Source organism: Dryas octopetala, chromosome 2 (genome assembly GCF_963921425.1).
Source record: "Dryas octopetala chromosome 2, drDryOcto1.1, whole genome shotgun sequence".
Classification (NCBI taxonomy): Eukaryota; Viridiplantae; Streptophyta; class Magnoliopsida; order Rosales; family Rosaceae; genus Dryas; species Dryas octopetala.
Genome location: NC_141367.1, coordinates 22,499,738 through 22,518,923, shown reverse-complemented (window position 1 = coordinate 22,518,923; position 19,186 = coordinate 22,499,738). Strand labels below are relative to the sequence as shown.

The following is a 19,186-nucleotide window of genomic DNA, read 5'->3' as shown; positions in this document are numbered from 1 at the left end:
AAACCCTAAGATTTGACTATTTGGAACCGCACCACAACAAAATTAATAAATGGGCCATCATAATAGGCCTGGCCAGCATAACACGGCCGCATTTCACACCTCTAGTTTCATACATTGTTTTTAGCCTACCATGGAGATGTGATGTGTGGGCTTGTAACTGGGGGCCCAATAGTTACAGACAGGTTGGGTTTGATTTGGGCCTAAATCTGGCCCAAAAAGACTACAGTGTCTGCTTCTTTGCGTTTTGAGCTTCCATGCTCAAATATTTTCTGGCTCTCTCTCTCTCTGCGACTTCAATTCAAAGTTGAAACAAGAAAAGAAAGAGCAAACATTAACAAGAAGAAGACACTACGAAACACAAATGTACTCGGGGTTTGGGAAGGCGTCAGGACCAGCTGCACCGCCGAAATCACAACCGAGTTTTGGAAATTTCGGTGGTCGGCCTCCTTCACCTTCACCGTCTCCGCCGCCAATCAACCCTCCTTTTTCCGACTCTGCCCCTCTGCGATCTCCTCCCAGGTCCCCTCTCTCAATTTTCTTGATTACTCCTCACATGGGTTTCTATAGAATAATAGAAACTAATTCAAAGTATCAATCCTTTGATTTTTTGTATTTTCTCCTCTTTCTTTAGAATTTCAGATATTAAATTTCCTCGCCTGGGTTTAAGCATACTGCAGCTATTTGGCTAAAGACTCAGAAATTAATGCGCAGCTTTATTGTTTTAAAGAAATGTATAAGTGGGAAAGGAAAAAGAATGTATCCATATGATCAAATTTGTAACTGTTGGATACTTGTTGAACCAAATTTTGCAAAAATAGTTTATGGGCAGCTTTTTAAATCTGTATACTGCATCTTTAGGTTTAAGGGTAATGTGCAAATGGGTTTAAGGGTGAAGAGCATTGTACTAACCTGTGTTTGAATTTTTGTCATTGCGCATTTGGGTTTGTGTTTTGGTTAGTACCTTATTCGTAGCTCACAATGTCACGATCGTTGTGTAATTTTCTCATAGATTGGTACAAATGTATTGATTTTATTTTGATCATAGGGGACCTGAAGCTCTAGGGAGGCTGCATTCACCCCATTTGGCCTTTGAAAGTGCTAGTCCTGCTGCGAGTCATTCGTACCAATCTGTGGGAGTCCATAGGTAACAACAATCCTTGTCCACCTTTACCATCATTATTCTGTGTTTCACTTATAGTATTTGACCATTTCTGTTAGATGTCACTGTGTTTTTTATTGTAATTGACCACTACCTGTTAAATCATAAATTGTCATACTCATATTGGTAACTATTGTTTTCTGCCAGGTCCAATGAGCTTCTTCCTAGTTGGGATGGTGGGCAAAGATCCTTCTTCAAAAATTATGATGCCCAGACTCATCAAAGGCCATCTTCTGTCACATCATTTGTTGTTTCTCGTAATTCTGAAACTAGTGTTACGGCCAAGGTTGCTAGATTTCAAGATACAAAAGGGACCAGGTCGCCTCCCTTTTTGACTAAAGATGAAAATATAAGAAATTCCACTCAAGGTGTCCCTAGAAAGTAAGTCCTTTCTAGGGATGACTAAAGATGAATTTATAGTTGTCATTTTGTTCTCTGTAGTTTTTGACTTTGCACGTATTTTCATTGGAAATTACATTATGTCAATCTAGTTACTCTAGCTGTCAAACTGTGCGTATGTAGCTGTGAATCTAAAACCGTATTATATGACTACAATCTTTAATCTGGCCCAACATATCAACTTTAACCATATGAGTTCTGTTCATTCTATTGAGTTATAAGGAGATATGGATTTCCTACCCTTCTTGTGGTCATACATGAATTACCTTCAAGAGTCATAACATAAGAGAAATTTGCCTTTTCTTTTACTCTTTTGGCTTGAGTTAAAGAGTTTCCATGAGGATATGCTCCCTGAAACAATTGCTTTGATTTTTTAGTTTCTTAGTTATGCTTTGATTTGATTAATCCAATAGTCACTCAATTTTCTTGTAAACATGTGCAGTCACTTCGTTCCTCCAAGAACACGGTCACCTCCCTTGGCCTCTTACAACTATTATTCTGTTGAGGATTTCCCTCCTTTTGTTGGAGTTGGAGTTGAAGGGTAAGTTCTAAGTTCAACCCCCCCTCCCTCCCACCCCCCCCCCCCTCCTTCTCTCTCTCTCTCTCTCTCTCTCTCTCTCTCTCTCTCTCTCTCTCTCTCTCTCTCTATACGTATATATATATCTCCCCCCACTCTTTCTATCTGTTTGTGTGTGTTTGATGATCTGGAGACCTTTAAACTATTGATCTTCTGAGTGAAATCATCTTTTGGATGCTTTTGTGACACTACCCATGTACTTGGGAAACTATTTTTTGAGGTTGAGACTTTGATGCAAGCTTATAATAGTTGGGCTACACAATCTTCAAAAATACTGGTCCCTTTATGTTTGCCTGTCTGCTCTTTGCTATGGAATCATCATAAAAAAGAAAACTCTTTGCATTCTGAACATATGGTGACTTTAAAACTATTGATCTTCTGAGTGAAAATCATCTTTTAGATGCTTCTTGACACTACATTGTATGGTACTTGGAAAACTTTGTTTTTGGGTAGAGACTTTAATGCAAGCATATAATAGTTGGTTTACAATATTTTCAGAAATACCGTCCCCTTTTATGTTTTCCGGTCATCTCATTGCTATGGAATCAGGATTAAAAAAAAAAAAAAAAAAAAAACCTCTTTGCATTCTGGACATCTTTTTTATTTTTTCCTTCATGTTTTATTAATGGTGAAATGCATGGGTGCCTTTTGTATGTCACTTTCCTACATGGTCTTAATCTTTTGATAACTTTATTCAACCCCCACATATTATTCATACTGCTCTCCCTCTGATTAGGCTGTTGCTTGTTATATAGGCATGCATTTTCCTCCTCTGGAATGGATAGTCGGCCAAAGTTGCTAGATGATCGTGCCAAATTTCAGGCTTATCAAGAAGCATCTCCAGTATCACGTTTTGAGGGCTCTTATGATTCTGGTAGAAGTTTTCCTGTGAAACATGATGATCTTCAAGTCCCAAAACGAACCAGGTTCCCACTTTTACCATCTACTAATGAAGTATCCCTGAAAATTTCATTTCCTCAAAATGACTATACTAACAGAATATTAGTAGATACCTAAAATTTCTAAGATTCATGAAGACTACTGGGGGTGTACTTTTCGTAGTGCTGGGCAACCCAAAAAAAAGATGTTTCGTGGAATTCACAAGGAGAGAAGTAGAGGAGTTCTTATTATCTTTTTCTTGTATAAAAGGGACAATTTATTTATACATACATTGTAAAAATGAACTAAGAGGTTTTTTGTTGTAAAGTGGTAGTGGAACTTTAGGTCTGGAAATGAGAAATTGAATGGAATTGTATGCACTTATAATACATGTTACTTTTATGGCATATGGCCTTTAGTATCCCCAAAACAATCTGAATGAGCCTGGTATGTGCTTCCCTTTCCAGGCCTTCTGTATCTTCTCATGGGTTGAATAGTAGTACAAATGCCATTTTTAGTACTCGCGATCCTCGGGTTCATCAAAGGTCTTTTCAATCTGCAAAAAATAATATTTCTGAAGCTGCTGCAAACAATTTGACCAGCATCCCGGTTGCCAAAAGAACAAGGTCACCTCCTTTACCTCTTGAAGATCAAGTGTTTAACGGAAACTCATATGCCACTCAAGATGGTACTGAACGGTAAAATTTTATGTGCATTAGTTATAATTTTACATACTAACTCAAGTTTGAGATTTTCTAATTTATTTTGCTGATGTAATTTTCAGAGAAATGCAAGCCAAAGCGAAGAGATTAGCTCGCTTCAAGGTTGAATTAAGTAAAACTCCGCAAAGCAGTATTGATATTGTAGAGCAGGGGGTTTCTGTGAATAGAAATGAGCAATCTAATGTTGAGAGGAACAAATTAGTTGCATATAATTCTACTGAATTTGCAATGGATGCTACTGATGGCAATGCTTTACCTGAGTGTGAAGGCATGGAACCGTCTGGTGTCATTATTGGGCTCTGCCCAGATATGTGTCCAGGTATGCCTCTCAACCACGATATTAAATATTAGTGTCAACGGAAATAATGAGGGTCCATAAACAAGGAAATATTAACAAAGTATTGATATCGATACGAACTCGATAGGAATGATGGAAATTTTGAATTGCGTTTCAATAGTTGTTTATTTAATCTACTATTTCTCTGTTTTGTTTCATTTTGATTTGTGTTTTCTTTTTGGTGTACCTTGATGGATTACTTGTCCATCCCATTTTGTTTTTGTATTCCTCTTTTCTGTCAAATTCTCTTTTCCTATAAAAAAAAAAACATAAACAGTTTTTTCAATAAGGCTTCTAGATGTTGTATTTTCTTGGAGAAGATAACTTACCATTTTGGAACATAGGTCAATCGGTTTAATCTTTAAATTGAGTCCCATATGATGTGTATTATCTTATGTCTATTGACTTTTCTCTTCTATGTGAGAAGAGTATGAGACTTGCAATCCTTTAATCTGACCAAGAATTTTTCACAACGCTTCAGAGTCAGAAAGAGCAGAACGAGAAAGGAAAGGGGATCTTGATCAGTATGAACGTTTGGATGGGGATAGAAATCAAACCAGCATGTCCCTTGCTGTTAAAAAGGTATTCTTTATGCTACTCTCCCCTCCACCATCAAATATATATATATGGATATCAATGAGGCCTGCATTGTTTTCTTTCCCTCTAGAAATTAATTCATTGATGAGATGGATCATGATGGATGTTCACATTTTTTTCATACACAGTATAACAGGACAGCTGAGCGGGATGCAAACTTGATAAGACCGATGCCGATCCTTCAGAAGACAATTGACTATTTGCTCAATTTGCTTGATCAGCCTTACAATGATAGGCTTCTTCGCATATATAACTTCTTATGGGATAGGATGCGGGCAATCCGAATGGACTTGAGAATGCAACACATTTTTAACCAAGAGGCTATTACTATGCTGGAGCAAATGGTGAATCCTCATTACTTCTCTTCCTGTTTGCATGATATGTTATACTATTTATGTAATTACATCATCATTTATCATGAAGAGAACTTGGAGAACATGTTTTAATTAGGAAAGCAATATGATTAGGTGAGGAAGAAAGGATAGAAAATAGCCATTCTCTGATTCTTAAGGCTGTTGCTTGTATTCCTCTCAGGTCCATTTTCATTTTGTTGCTTCATGCTGTAGTTGATCACGAGTTAAATTATTCTCACACGCTGCTATTTTTCTTTCTTTCTTTTGGATTTTGCTTTGATAAGTAACTCAGAAACTCCTTTTAAGTGTTTATCTATTTCAAGTAATTATTATCTCAGCAATTAAAGTTTTTCCTTGAATTGTAGTTTTTATTTTCTGAAATATATGCATCCGGTTGGTGATATATGCAAAAGCTCTGTTTGATTATCTCGAGATTGATTATTTTGCTGAATGTTACGCATTGGGTTTCAGATAAGACTTCATATAATCGCTATGCATGAATTATGTGAATACTCAAAGGGAGAAGGCTTTGCGGAGGGATTTGATGCACACCTCAATATTGAACAGATGAATAAAACATCGGTTGAATTGTTCCAAATGTATGATGATCACAGAAAGAGAGGAATACACATTCCTACGGAAAAAGAGTTTCGAGGTTATTATGCACTTCTCAAGCTGGACAAGCATCCTGGGTACATGGTAAGTCATCTGCAGTGGTCACTCAGTTGTATAGATTTCATTTTGTTGATGTCTATGAAAATAAGGGATTACTGCTAGGTTGAACCTGCAGAGCTCTCACTTGATCTTGCAAAGATGACCCCAGAAATAAGACAAACTTCAGAGGTGCTTTTTGCGCGCGATGTAGCAAGGTTGTCACTTGCCTTCAAATGTATTTTCTGGTTTTAGTGTAAACTGGAATATAAAATTAAATTGATTTCCTCTTGCAGAGCTTGCAGAACTGGTAATTTTATTGCCTTCTTCCGACTTGCAAGGAAAGCAAGTTACCTTCAAGCATGCCTAATGCATGCTCACTTCGCAAAGGTACGAGTATCTGTTGCTTATAGTTTGTGGTACTGATTTATAATTACATTTACAATCTTTGACCTCATAGAGAATAATAAGCCTGCTCTATCTCTCAGCAATGTATTCAGTTGCTAAGGCAGCAAGTACTAGACAATGTAGTATGAGCATGTGATTTTGGAAAATTGCCGAGCTGGATTAAAGGAAACATATCATAGATTTTGCTCTCCTTCTAGCAATATCAATCACATATTTATGTCTAATTCTTGGAAGCAAGCCCATGTTTGGGTCAACCTGTTCAAGTGCACCATATATTTGTGGGAGTTTATCTGAGATGTGATTGAGAAATTGCATTAAGCTGATTTAGTGTAACATAATAACCAAATATTACAAATAATCACATTTGTTAATCTTGAATTTATATGTTTGAAGTCATCTATGACATCCAAGGGAAAATTGTTGACATGATTTTGAACAATGAGTCATGAAGAGTCTAGGGTTAAAAGAATTTTGAATTTCAGCTATTATTCTTAGAGTTATAGGCCTTATTATTTGCAGTTCTAAAATTTTAATTTTCTACTAAATCCGTACAGAACTCTAGGGATATGTTTTTTAAAATTAGGAGTACCTAGAGTTTTCCGAGTGTTTTCCTGGATCCTAAGTGTTCAAGATGTTTCTTTTATGCCAGTACTATTTGTGGTTTTATAATTCAAAGTGGGGAAGAAGTCACAAATGAATCATGATGTAGGACAGGAGCAAAGGCTACTGTCTTGCTCCAATAATAGGGCAAAAACCACAGTATAAAGGAAAATCCAGCAATAACAGTAGAAAAGAGAGAGAAAAAGCTATAGAATCAAAGTTGGAACGTAGATAGATGAGTTCTAGGGTTTAGGAACCCAAAAGAAGCTCTCACATCAGAAATCTCTGAATAATATTATGCCAAAAACTGTCTATTACAACCTAAACCTTAAGCTTATACAGGGAAAACATAAACCTAAGATAACTAGGAAAAGCATAAACCTAAACTAACTAGGACACCATAAAGTAAAATTATCTTAAAAGACCTAATGAAATAAGGAAACTAGACTCTAAATCCAGCTAGGAAATAAAAATTAAAAAGCTACTAAAAAATAATAATAAGTCTTGGAACCCTAGGAGATGCTCCTGCATCAAATCACATTATACTCAGATGAAAAGCTTTGGTGAATAGAAGTATGGATGGAGATTTGAGTTTTTTGGGTTAATTAAAGCATCGTTACCGTGTTTTATTCTCTCCTCCTTCTCTTCTTCTCCTCCTTCACAGCACTCCTTCATGTGTCTAGGCTCTAATGATCCTCATATGTGATCCCAAGGCACAAAATCTGAAACAAAGTAGTAGATAGTGAGATTCACCCACAGGGTCTCCAATTTTAATGCCATAATTAGACCACTAATCTTCAGTTGATGCAATTTACTATTTACTGATGTTTAGAATTTCTTGTTGGTACATATAACTAACGATACTTGATGTTTTTACCAGTTACGAACCCAGGCACTTGCTTCTATACATGCAGGTCTCCAGAATAACCAAGGTGTCCCTATTGCAGATGTTGCCAAGTGGCTGGCAATGGAGGTACCTTTTTTTTGGGTTTGATGAGACTTCCATCTTGCACCCTTCAGGGAAATATGACCATTTCTACTTATCTTATGATTGTGCTTTGATGATTGAAATTAGGAAGAGGAGATTGAAAGCCTTTCACAGTATCATGGGTTCGGAATAAAGTCATTTCAAGAGCCTTATATGGTGAAGGAAGGCCCATTTCTCAGTGGTGATGAAGACTATCCTACCAAGTGTTCTAAACTTGTTGATATGAAAAGGTCAAGAAGGATAGTTGCAGATGTTTTGGCTTCTAGTCAAGTCACATCCTTTCCTGCGGGAGAAACAAAAGATATTCTTCTCACTAAGACAAATAAGCGTGAACCAAAAACTGTTTCATATGTTGAAAGGGAAAGTCCTCTCCGTGATGTCCCATCCCCAAAAGATGAGGTGGGATTGTCCTGTCCAGTAATAAAATCTGTCCATGATGTTGATGAAGAAATGCCTAATTTTGAAGCTGTTTCATCCCCAAAAGATGTCAGACAAAAGCAGCAAATGATTCAAACACCTATCTTTGGTCAACAACACAATGAAGATGACCGTCAGGTGGCTGCTGTGTCTCCTTCCCAATGGGGTTTCTCATCATTTAAACCGCAGCCTCATAAAGTAGGTATCATGGAGAAGCCAAACTATGACGCTCTTTTCAGTAACTCTCCGGAAAAAAGCATGCATTCTAATATGGAAGGAATGCCATTGCAAATTGTGTCGAAAACGGTTCTGCAAGAGAGCTCTCCTGTTGGTACATATAGTTATGGCGTGGAACATCCAGTAGGCCAAATTTTGGTCACTGATAAGTTGGAAGATGAGGAACCTCCAGATCTTCATCAGGAAAATGAAAATGATGATGATATGGTAAATTATCAACATGAAGAAATTGCTGAGGCGAAACTCAAGTTGATAATAAGGTACTTTAGCTTGTTGTACTGCTTTGGCTGTGTTCAGGTTATTAACCATGTCCCTTGATGACTGATGCTCCAACTTTTCTTTCTCATCAGGTTATGGAAGCGGCGTTCTTTGAAGCAAAGGGAATTGCGAGAACAAAAGCAGTTAGCAGCAGATGCTGCATTAAATTCTTTATCATTGGGGCCACCAATTCAACTGAAGAAAGATGTAAGCTTTTTCAATTATTTGAAACCTATATACCTGTCTGCTTTGCCAGTTTATCTTGTTTGTACTTTGGAGGTGATAGTTTAAGAAGACTACAGAGATATTAAAGACTTTGAAGAGATTCTTTATTTTTGTGTGGGTTTCAGTAGCTGCAGAGTTTAGAGATATTCCTTTTTTTTTCCTTATGCATGCTGATCGGGGAGCTATGGTTGGATGATTATTGTTGTGGGTCTGATCTTATTTTGTTAGTTCTCTTGTTGGAAGGATAAATTGAAATTGTAGGCTCTTTATAGATTGTTTCTTTTTATAATTTTGTTTCTTGTTCACTGGTGTAACTTTTCTTACTTGCTTAACAAAGTCTTTGTTCCTGATCAGAAAAAGAAGACAATATATTTGGTTTTTTTTTTCCTGCTCATTTCTTTGGGCTTCTTTTTCTTTTCAAATATAAGTGAAAAGGTTGCACCGAACACTTCCAGTCTATCCATTTTAACAGAAGTGTAAACTTAGCTAACAATTACTAGAAAAATTACCAACATGAACCCCACTTCCTTTCTTTTTCATCCTGAATGTTTTACTCAATTAACCAATCTTCCAATATTAGAATGCTAGTGCAATCCCCTCCTTTCTTTTTCATCCTGAATGTTTTACTCAATTAACTGATCTTCCAATATTAGAATGCTAGTGCAATTTTTTGCTTTTGCATGTTTACATAGGAGAGAATGGCATGTTTACATATATTGGAACATAATTTTATTTACTGGGAAAGAAATCTAGTCGGTGATTTATCTCACCCCTAAAATCCTTCTATGCTCTATTTTGTAGCAACCAAGCACTTCTGGTGAGTTTGACATTGATCTTGTTTTGAGGGAGAGATATAGAAAGTATGGACAATCATGGTCAAGACTTAATGTTTCAGATGTAATAGCGGGTACACTAAGCAGAAGAAATCCAGGTGCTAGATGCCTCTGTTGGAAAACTGTTGTATATTCTCAAATGCATCTAGAAGGTGATGAACTGGGGCAGAGGTGCCATGCTTTAGGAGTAGGCCCCTGGTTGCTTTCAAAGCTCATGCCTTCCCAAAAAAATGCTGATGATGAGGATGAGGATCTCATAATTTCATCTTCTGGCATGGCGATATGGAAGAAATGGGTTTGTGACCAATCTGGTTCAGATCTGACCTGCTGTTTGTCTGTAGTTAAGGATGCACATGCTGATAATCTGATTGAGTGTGTATCTGGTATAAGTGCCATTTTGTTCCTTGTATCTGAAGCCATCCCTTGGAAGTTGCAAAAAGTCCGGCTCCATAACCTTCTTATGTCAATACCTGATGGTTCCTGCTTGCCCCTTCTGATCTTAAGTGGCTCATACCAAAACCAATTTGCAGATCATTCCTCCATTATAGTTGATAATTTAGGTCTCCACGACTTGGATAAGTCACGAATAAGCAGCTTTCTTGTGGTTTCCCTTGTTGAAAACCAGCAAACGGAACATTTGGATGGGTTTTTGAGTGACGACCGACTGAGGGAGGGGCTACGATGGCTTGCAAGTGAATCACCTCTTCAACCCATTCTTCATCATGTGAAAACACGCGAACTCGTTCTTACCCACTTGAACTCTTCATTGGAGGCACTAGACAAAATGAAAGATTATGAAGTAGGTCCAAACAACTGTATCCTAGCCTTCAATGAAGCCTTGGATCAGTCAAAGAGGGAAATTGCTGCTGCTGCCCAAGCAAATCCTGCCAGTTGGCCTTGCCCTGAGATTGCTTTGCTGGAGGAGTTTAGTGATGAGTACAGGGTGGTGAAGCGGTGCTTGCCAAGCACAGGATGGAGCTCAGTGGCAAAAATTGAACCACTAATGTCAGCTCTAGGGGATTCTACACTCCCAGCTTTTCCTGAAAATATCTCACGGTTGACTGGATGTTCTAATGCAGGCAGGGAGATTGAAAACCTGAGAGTTCAACTTGAAAATGGCTTGACCGAATACCTGACGCATTCAAGCAAGATGATGGGACTTGCACTTGCTATAAAAGAGGCACGTGTAATGCTACAAAGAAGCTGTCGACTTGAGCGCCATGACTCATGCAGCTACATTGTTCCAAAGTGGGTTATGATTTTCCGACGAATTTTCAACTGGAGGTTAATGGGTTTAGCCAGTGCCTTCTCTTCAGCTTATATCTTGGAACGTCCTCATCTTAATACAGCTTTTGGAAACCAGGGTATGCTGGGGCTTGAAGATAGCGGACTTTCACCTTATTATCTTAATCAACCATCACTGGATGAAATCATTGAAGTTGGCTATAGCCCTCTTTTTTCCCATAGGGGTCAGCCATTGCCAGAAGCTGATCTAACTCTTCCAGGAACATCTCCCAATCGTGACATTCATGAGACCCCTGACACAAATGACTTGATGGAGGATGAAAGATGTTTAGCACATGATGGTCAAGCGGTCATGGAGGATGTATCTCACATAAACGGGGGATTAGCAAATGCTGGCGGAGAAATAGTGGTGGCTGGAAAAGTGACCAAGGAAGCTGAAAAATTAAGCATGTTGTTGAAGCAGTGTAATATGTTACAGAATGTGATAGATGAGAAGCTGTCCATTTATTTCTAATACACTAATAATTTTCTTGTAAGAATTTTGTATTAATTATAATTTAAAAAAAAGAAAGGGAGAGTCCATCTTGCATCTGTGATGTCGTACACGAGGAACGAACAAGTGCCATCCAAAAATCTCTCTCTCTCTCTCTCTCTCTCTCTCATGAACATCACTCATAGTTAAAAACAAGAGAAAGAGAACACTGCAAAAGTTTTCAACCTAGATGCACAACGTTGCGATCTCATTTGTTGATTTTTGTTAATCTCTTTCTGTGGCCGCATGGTCCCAAAAAGGAGGTGCTGCCCCATCATGGAGCACTTGGTTTCCAGTAATTGGCTGGCATGACACGACACAGCTTATACTCTTATAGGCAAGTAGTCATGATTTGGTTAAAACTTTCAGGTTGCTAAGAAAGGTTAAGGCATGTAGGCCACTCTGGACTCAAGGTTTTGTCACTTCATGAGGATACAATAAAGTGCATGAAAAAGCCACATTCCTTGACATTCTCACGCCTTGACATTATTGAATCAACCTCTTGCCAACATTATTGCTGAAATGCATCATCCAATAACAAGCTTCTGATCTTTAACAAAATTAAACAGGAAGCATTATTGTCACTGCATCAATAGCAACCTCTTCATTGCTGATTGCAGGAATTCAAATCCTTAACATGAATCCCCCATAACTCATCAATAGATCAATGCCTAAATCAGCAAAGCAATTAATTTAAAGGCACAGGAGGGATTTATAAAATATTTTGATAAATGCTGAGTAACATACACAATATTTGATATCTACCAATCCTCTAAGTTTTGGGGGATGAAGAATCAGAACTGAAGCTAAAGATTTTACAAGATTAAGTACATGAAACATTCTCCCTGAATTCCATGTAAAGAACCCTCCTGTATGAACCTCCATCTATTTTAATACCATTTCCTCCCTCTCTATTACTAGAATTAGCAGATGCAAGGTAACAGCTGTAGGGGGATATGTCCTCCTCCAGGCATATTATCATATGGTGTCATTAATGAGATTAGCAAGAGAACCAAGAGATTGGCCTCCAAGAATATCTTGTATATGCAGAACCAACTGCTTCTGCTGCTGGTTGAATGCACCACTAACCCACATCCTGCAATCAACAGAAGTTGAGTCAAGTCTTTGAACAAAGGCATTGGTTGACACTGGCTCTCCAAAGTGATCTCTCAAATAATAAATTTGCTAGTCACATTTGAAACCAACAAATTGAACACAAAAATATACCACGTGGCCTCCAGGCAGGCACGTGATGGTGATTATACTAGATATTGAAAGATTAAAGGCAACAACATCAAGTAGAGAAGTACCACTTAAGAAAAATAAAAAGGAGATCAATGTGTGGCAGCTTCAATATGGCCTTCCAGTTCAATTACTGCAGTAAATGGAGAGAATATGAATAATACTTAGTTGACATCATAATAGTCACTAAATGATATAAGACAGCTTAAAAAACATACCAAGGGCTCTGACATGTAGGAGATGGAACAACAATAGCTGGGCTTCGGTTCATTGAAAGCACATGCTGACAAGATTGTAGTTCTGAGGTATCACTTCTCACTGAACGGTAAAGTTCTGACCCAGTGGCAAAAGATGACTCAGAAGTCCCTCTTCTTGTCCTTGTTGCTAGCCTATTATCCGTAGCACCAGAAGCTGACTATAGCACACACAATTAAAAGTTGGTAAAGAATCAGTAGAGATTGTATGAAAACAATGCCCTCTGTAGCTAATATTAGTTTCTGCATGTGTCGTGCAAAGGAATGAGCAGCGAGAAAACAACAGGAGTGTAACATGAGTCCTTCACATTATACATAATATTATCAAGTTAGTTAACTTGTAAATTTAATCTTCTTCTGGACATGGTGGGGCATATGTAATCCTACATTGACCATTTAAAACTCCTAAATCATATGACCAGATATTTAAAATTTAAAACGCCCACTTTTATTATATAAATCAAACAACAGAAATGATATTTTTTAACCACTAGTGCATTAGTAATCACTCAAACAAGGTGCAACCTGTAACATAGCAAGCCAAAGCCCATCGTTGGAAAACATAGCCCACTCTGAAGAATTCTTACTATATACCACCATAACAACTGACAGAAGTATGCAAAGTAAGGACATTGGATTCAGCCTAAAGCAAGGACAAAAAAGATACAAAATCTGCAACCAGGTGAAGGTTATTCATACATTAGACAAGCCTTTGATGTGACCAATGATAATTGTTATATCATCTGTCCGGTTTTCATGTTCCAACCATAATTTGTATGATTCTCCAGCAATGGCCGCACATGCATCCCGAGGATCATTATATTTTGCCACCTGTATGAAGAATGGTGTCCGAAAAAATTTAAGCAGGAAGAATAGTAATCAAAATAAAAAGTAAAAAAGAGAAGAAACTGTAAAGACATTTATTTTGTTGGGTGTGAGTGAATAAAGACAAAAAATTAACAAGCCCAAACGACAGTAACCAATTACACATCAAGAAACTCCAAAATATATAGACAGCAAGAAATCCTCCAAACATTGGTCAATTAGAAAGGTAGGATTGAATGCATAATAATAAGATGAGACATGGATACAAGCGCCTCCAATGATAACTGTTTGTAAGCTTTAATCTGTAGAAGATTTAAAGACCAACCTTTAATCTAAAGAGGGAAAATATACAAGAAATTGCTGCTTTTGGTATATTCCTATGGTACAAATATGACAGCACTCCATTAATGATGCTAAATAAGCAACCTAAAATGCAGCAAGTTGTTTCTCTGGGGATGATACTCAACAAACATAATCCATATATGAATAACAAGATAGCTCTATCAACACATCCATAAAAATATTTCAAATCCATATATTAACATATCAAAAATGCCAAATAATGACTTGTTTTCTTATGGCAATAAAAGTTTCTTCCACAATTTTTGCGTTTGTATGTCAGGATTTAAAGCTAACAGATCCCAATTTATCATACATCTGTATGAACATAAATGCATGCAAACGGCCATTTGGCTTGGTCATTGAGAATGTCACGAAATCCAGCCTACCTCGCCAAATTGACAAAACTCTAAAAACAATGAACTAACAGTGAGATACCAGAAGCAGCAAGCGATCAAGGACTTAGCATAACAAGAAATTCAAATACAACTGGTCAGTCAAAAAAAAGAAAAATGATGCATCAATGAAGACAAAATAAGTTGATTATCATTAAAAAAAGGTTGATACACCTAAAAGAATAATGGAAGCAGATCTTTAATGCATTCTATAATTGGTCATGTGACATACCATATTAACAACGGCTTGGCTTGAGAGGAACTCAAAAACCCCATCACTTGCAACTACAAAGAAAAGATGATTAGGCGTCAACTGAACGATTGACACCTCCGGAATGGCAACTACACCAATCTTCTCAGCTGTACTATCACCGACACTCCTTGTAAACGCAGTCCCAGGATACATCCCATTTGGAACCCACAACCTCGGAGGATCACCACCTTCACTCTCTTCATCACCCCAGGACTGAATATCTGGATCCTTGAGCCCTTCCACTTGATCAACACTCAAAACCCTGGCCCCACAAAGCTTCACTCTCTCATACTCATCTTTCCTAAATGGCGTTTGGTCATGAGACAAGTCCTCTGCAACAACTCTATTACCATCCTTCACCGCAATCACTGCTCTCGAATCACCCACATTCGCAACATAAAGGGTATCCCCAATAACAAGCACAGTAATTGCCGTGGTACCACTCATAGAATCATCAATCTCACTATTATGCAGCTCATAATTCGTCGTTAAAAAAGCAGAATTATAAGCTTTCATAGGGTCATCCAACAATGTGGGATCATTTGATAATATCTCTACCAGCCTATCCTTAACAAAATTAGAACACTGGGTGCCAAATTGTCCATGCCCATCAAACACACCAAAGAAATGCACATTTGGGTTACCTCGGACCTGCGTTTTAACACAGAAACTGTCCTGGTTCTCCTTATCAGGTGAGTCGGGATAGTAACCGCGCTGCGTTAGCACAGTATACTCCAACTGGTAGTCGTGTGAAGGAATGGGGACGGACTCCAATGACCTCTCTGAGAGTATGTGCTTCCTTCGCACGCTGAACGGACCAGCATCTCTGAATTCCCGGGGATCGCATTCGGAAGACGTTGGGTAGCGACTGCAACACTTGCCGTGGACACAACCCATGGCTGATACAAGGCAGAGAACTGAGAGCGACAGAACCCAGAAATTCAATTCAAGCCCAAAGCAGCCCACGTGTTTCAGGAAATGCCCAAAAGAAACCAAGCGTGATCGAGAACAGAGAGTCACAGAAACGCAACTCTTGGTGGGAATAGCGAAATGGGTATTCTTGGAATTCTACATTGCTGCCCTTGCCGTGGTGAATGGTGATGGTTCAGTGCACAGCCCATGTTTCAGAGCCCGGATTTGAGACACAGTGAACAAAACCCTGAAAGTAAATGAGCTAAGAAAAAGACCCTTGTGAGTATGGAGGAAATTAAAGTTTCCCAGATGATAATTGCATGTGGGTTTTGTTCCCCACCACCAAGAAAAGGGTTTTCCAGGAAAATTCTCACAAAATGAGAACAATTCCCTCACCGAGAAACGATTTTCAAAACAAAACCCTAAAGCAACCCACAAGGAATAAAATTGAAATGGTCGAGACTTTTTGAAAATTTCTTTGATCACACACGCACGCACAAAATGGACCTAGACACAGAACAGAGCGTGGGGTGTTCCAGAAAACAAAAAACAAATCCCACTTTCTTTTTAGGGCTCAAGAACAAAGCAAAGAAGATGCAAGAATGCGAAACCCTAAGAAAAGAAGAGTCCAAATGGGATGGGGCCTGTGTCTGGTGACTCTGGAAATGGCGACGAAATGGGGTTTCTTTCAAGAGAGAGAGAGGAATGAGAGAGATTCTATGTGTGCATGGGTGGGGAGTGTCTGTGAAAGAAACCCATGTCCCAAGAAATCACCAAACCATGTAAGGTAAAGGTACAGACCTTTTTCGTAATTTACTCTGTAAAATTTTAATATTTTAAAAGAAGTATATATAATATTTGGGTTTTAAAATCATATAAAAAATGTATCTTTCGTCATTTTGTTTTATATACATAGTAAAAAATTAATATACTAACAGTTTAACACAAAATATGCAAAAGTATAAATTATTTGAAATAACATTCACTCTACAAATTATTCAACGATTTCAATTCAGCTCAAGAAACTGATCGCCCGATTCAATTGCCCCTAAGTCCCTAACTTTATAATGTGGGTCGGTTTAACATTAAAGAAATTTATGTATCTGTTTAACATTAAATATATTGTGTGGATTATTTTGTCAAGACAAGCTCTAAAGTGGACTTAATGATCATTTTTTTAATATTTTTTAGGGTCTCAATTGTAACTCTAAATAAAAGAAATTATGTATAAAATAGTACACTATTTTTTGGTTTTGTAATTGTTGCTCACAGACAATTATAAATTGTAATTGTCAAGAAACAACTCACTTTAAAATGAATTGAATTCTCAACTACTTATTGGTAATATTTCTCTTCACTTAATTAGAATATATCTCAAATTTGAATTTTGACCCCTCTTATATATAAAAAAAAACTTATCCTTCAAAAAATTGCTCAATGAAATTGAAATTGTTTAAAAATTGACCCTAAAAAGAATAAAATTACTCTCATATTTGTCTCAATCAACCCCTCGTCACTGATGCAATATTACAGGCTCCACTTTGTTGTCTCTTCTTGCCCCTGTTTTTTCCTGCCACTTTCATTTTTCCTATATCCAATTATAAATACAGCCTGTGAGGAAAAAGACTTTGAAAGCTTCACATTGAGTTGCCACTTCCTCTTAGCACTAAGGTACTTTCTTAATTTAAAGTGGAGAAATTTCAACGAATAACGTCTTAAGATGAAGGACGCAACCCAAGTCATAGCATGCCGATATTGACTCAAATTTTGAATTAGACTATTTTCAAATCACAACACCAATAAATACTTGCCTTATATGAAAACAAATGCAAAATGTGCAATTTATTAGTTGGTAAATTCAAAATTTCAAACTAACTAGTCTAGTGGTACGTCACTCAACTTTATTCACATTCATAACTTATATCAAAAAAATTATTAGGTGTAATCGATATATTGTCATATGATGTAACAAATTTAACATTTCTAACATGTAAGGCTATTATTGAACGGTACATTTATATTAGTAAAGTCTAGTATTAATAATATAGAAAATTAGAATTAAATACCAAATATCAATATTTTTTTAATAAAGCAGTAAGACACTAACTTTTTTTTAGTTTAGGTACTAACCTAGAGTAAAACATTTTGGATTAAGTCACAAATCAGTTTGTTATACAATTGTGATTGTCGAACAGTTACAGTTGTAATTGTCGAACAATCACAGTTGTGACTATTTAAAATTTATAAAAAATCAAAATTTTTAAGGATTTCATACTTTTGATTTAGATTTGGGGGATAAAGTCATATAACCCAAAGACTAAATATTAAAGTTTAAGCCTTGCAAATATTGAAAAAACAATAAATCAATAAAAAAGTTATGACTGTTAGACAGTCACAATTCGATATAACCATATTTTTTAAAATTGGTATCTAAATTGAAATTTAGTACCTAAAGTGAAATGACATAAATGTTTTAGTAGTTGAAATAAAAAAACATTATAATTTGGTACCTAAAGTCAATAGACCTTTAATAATATCCTATCATATTATGACACGTTGGATTGATTACACCATATATCGGTATATCGGTTACACAAAATAATTCTTCCTCTATTAGTATGTTTCTCAACTTCATCTACACCCATGACTTATATCAACCCACTTTTTAAGCAAGTGATTGTGTCAATCTCATAATTATTATTTGTTTTTCTTTTTTTGGCCATGATTATTTGTTTTTCTTACTTCTTATCCTATATTGGCTATATTATATATATGACTTAGTCAAAGTTCCAATATGTGGTACTATCCCACATTCCCTATGAGGCCATCATCTTATAAAAAATATAAGGCAGGTTAGTGCATCTTTTTAGCTTGTCCCCTTATCTGTTTAATTTGGAAGTTTCTTCTTCATTTCATATGAGAATTACAAAATAATTCAGATGGACACCACACAATATTACTTCTCTCAGCTGTGAAGTGTGAAGGAGACATATCAGAGAATCAAGGTTTCTCTCCCTTGAAATTGGTACCAAAGAGAATTCCAAAATTGCTTTTGGAAAAAGATTTCAATTTTCAAGATCACGATCAATTGGGGGACCAAAGCAGGTCACATGACCCAAGAGTCCCATTGGCTAAATTCTGTCATATAGTTCTAAGCTTTGACGTGTAGCTTTTTCCATATCTTAATCTTTGGCTTTTGGTAATATATATAGTTCTAAAAGTTGATGATTTGTTAAGTTTATTCTTTCTTCGTTGATAATCTTTTATATGCTTTAATGCCTGATGAAGGCATTAATTCACTCTAGAAAGGAAAGGAAAACAATTGATCAGTTCACGTTTGCATCATTAATTGGGTCAATTCTATATAGGGGCATGAATATGTATTTATGGTACCTAATCAAGGTTTATTAACCACCTAATTAAGGGTATCATCATCAACATATCAAGAAATACTTCTTGCTTGAACCATTTGTTGACCAAACACTTATGGTCAAGATATGGCGATTTGTGGGAGCTCGAATCTTCACACATTCAAAAGATTGCTTAACC

The 19,186-nt window shown here is 36.9% G+C and overlaps 2 protein-coding genes across 4 annotated transcripts; one reads left to right on the top strand and one right to left on the bottom strand.

Moving 5' to 3' along the window:
• The first annotated feature begins 309 nt into the window (after positions 1 to 309).
• On the top strand, positions 310 to 11,488 carry SAC3B (SAC3/GANP/Nin1/mts3/eIF-3 p25 family). Of its 2 annotated transcripts, none has more exons than XM_086233599.1 (16): positions 310 to 519; positions 1,046 to 1,144; positions 1,307 to 1,477; positions 2,001 to 2,099; positions 2,891 to 3,061; positions 3,482 to 3,712; positions 3,799 to 4,055; positions 4,555 to 4,655; positions 4,799 to 5,014; positions 5,495 to 5,722; positions 5,801 to 5,892; positions 5,971 to 6,064; positions 7,563 to 7,655; positions 7,758 to 8,584; positions 8,675 to 8,789; positions 9,609 to 11,488. In XM_086233599.1, the coding sequence occupies exons 1-16, from the start codon at positions 362 to 364 to the stop codon at positions 11,397 to 11,399; spliced, it is 4,743 nt and encodes a 1,580-aa protein (XP_086089725.1). In that variant the 5' UTR covers positions 310 to 361; the 3' UTR covers positions 11,400 to 11,488. The 2 variants fall into 2 exon arrangements, with proteins under 2 accessions (XP_086089725.1, XP_086089724.1); XM_086233598.1 differs by having other exon boundaries at positions 1,307 to 1,540.
• A 638-nt stretch (positions 11,489 to 12,126) lies between these two features.
• On the bottom strand, positions 12,127 to 16,374 carry LOC147294203 (Protein phosphatase 2C family protein). Of its 2 annotated transcripts, XR_015120889.1 has the most exons (5): positions 14,705 to 16,372; positions 13,613 to 13,744; positions 12,878 to 13,074; positions 12,728 to 12,792; positions 12,127 to 12,513 (listed from the first exon to the last, which is right to left on the bottom strand). XR_015120889.1 is itself a non-coding variant. In XM_086234477.1 (4 exons), the coding sequence occupies exons 1-4, from the start codon at positions 15,620 to 15,622 to the stop codon at positions 12,396 to 12,398; spliced, it is 1,365 nt and encodes a 454-aa protein (XP_086090603.1). In that variant the 5' UTR covers positions 15,623 to 16,374; the 3' UTR covers positions 12,127 to 12,395. The 2 variants fall into 2 exon arrangements, 1 of the variants encoding a protein (XP_086090603.1); XM_086234477.1 differs by lacking the exon at positions 12,728 to 12,792 and having other exon boundaries at positions 14,705 to 16,374.
• Between the last annotated feature and the right edge of the window lie 2,812 nt (positions 16,375 to 19,186).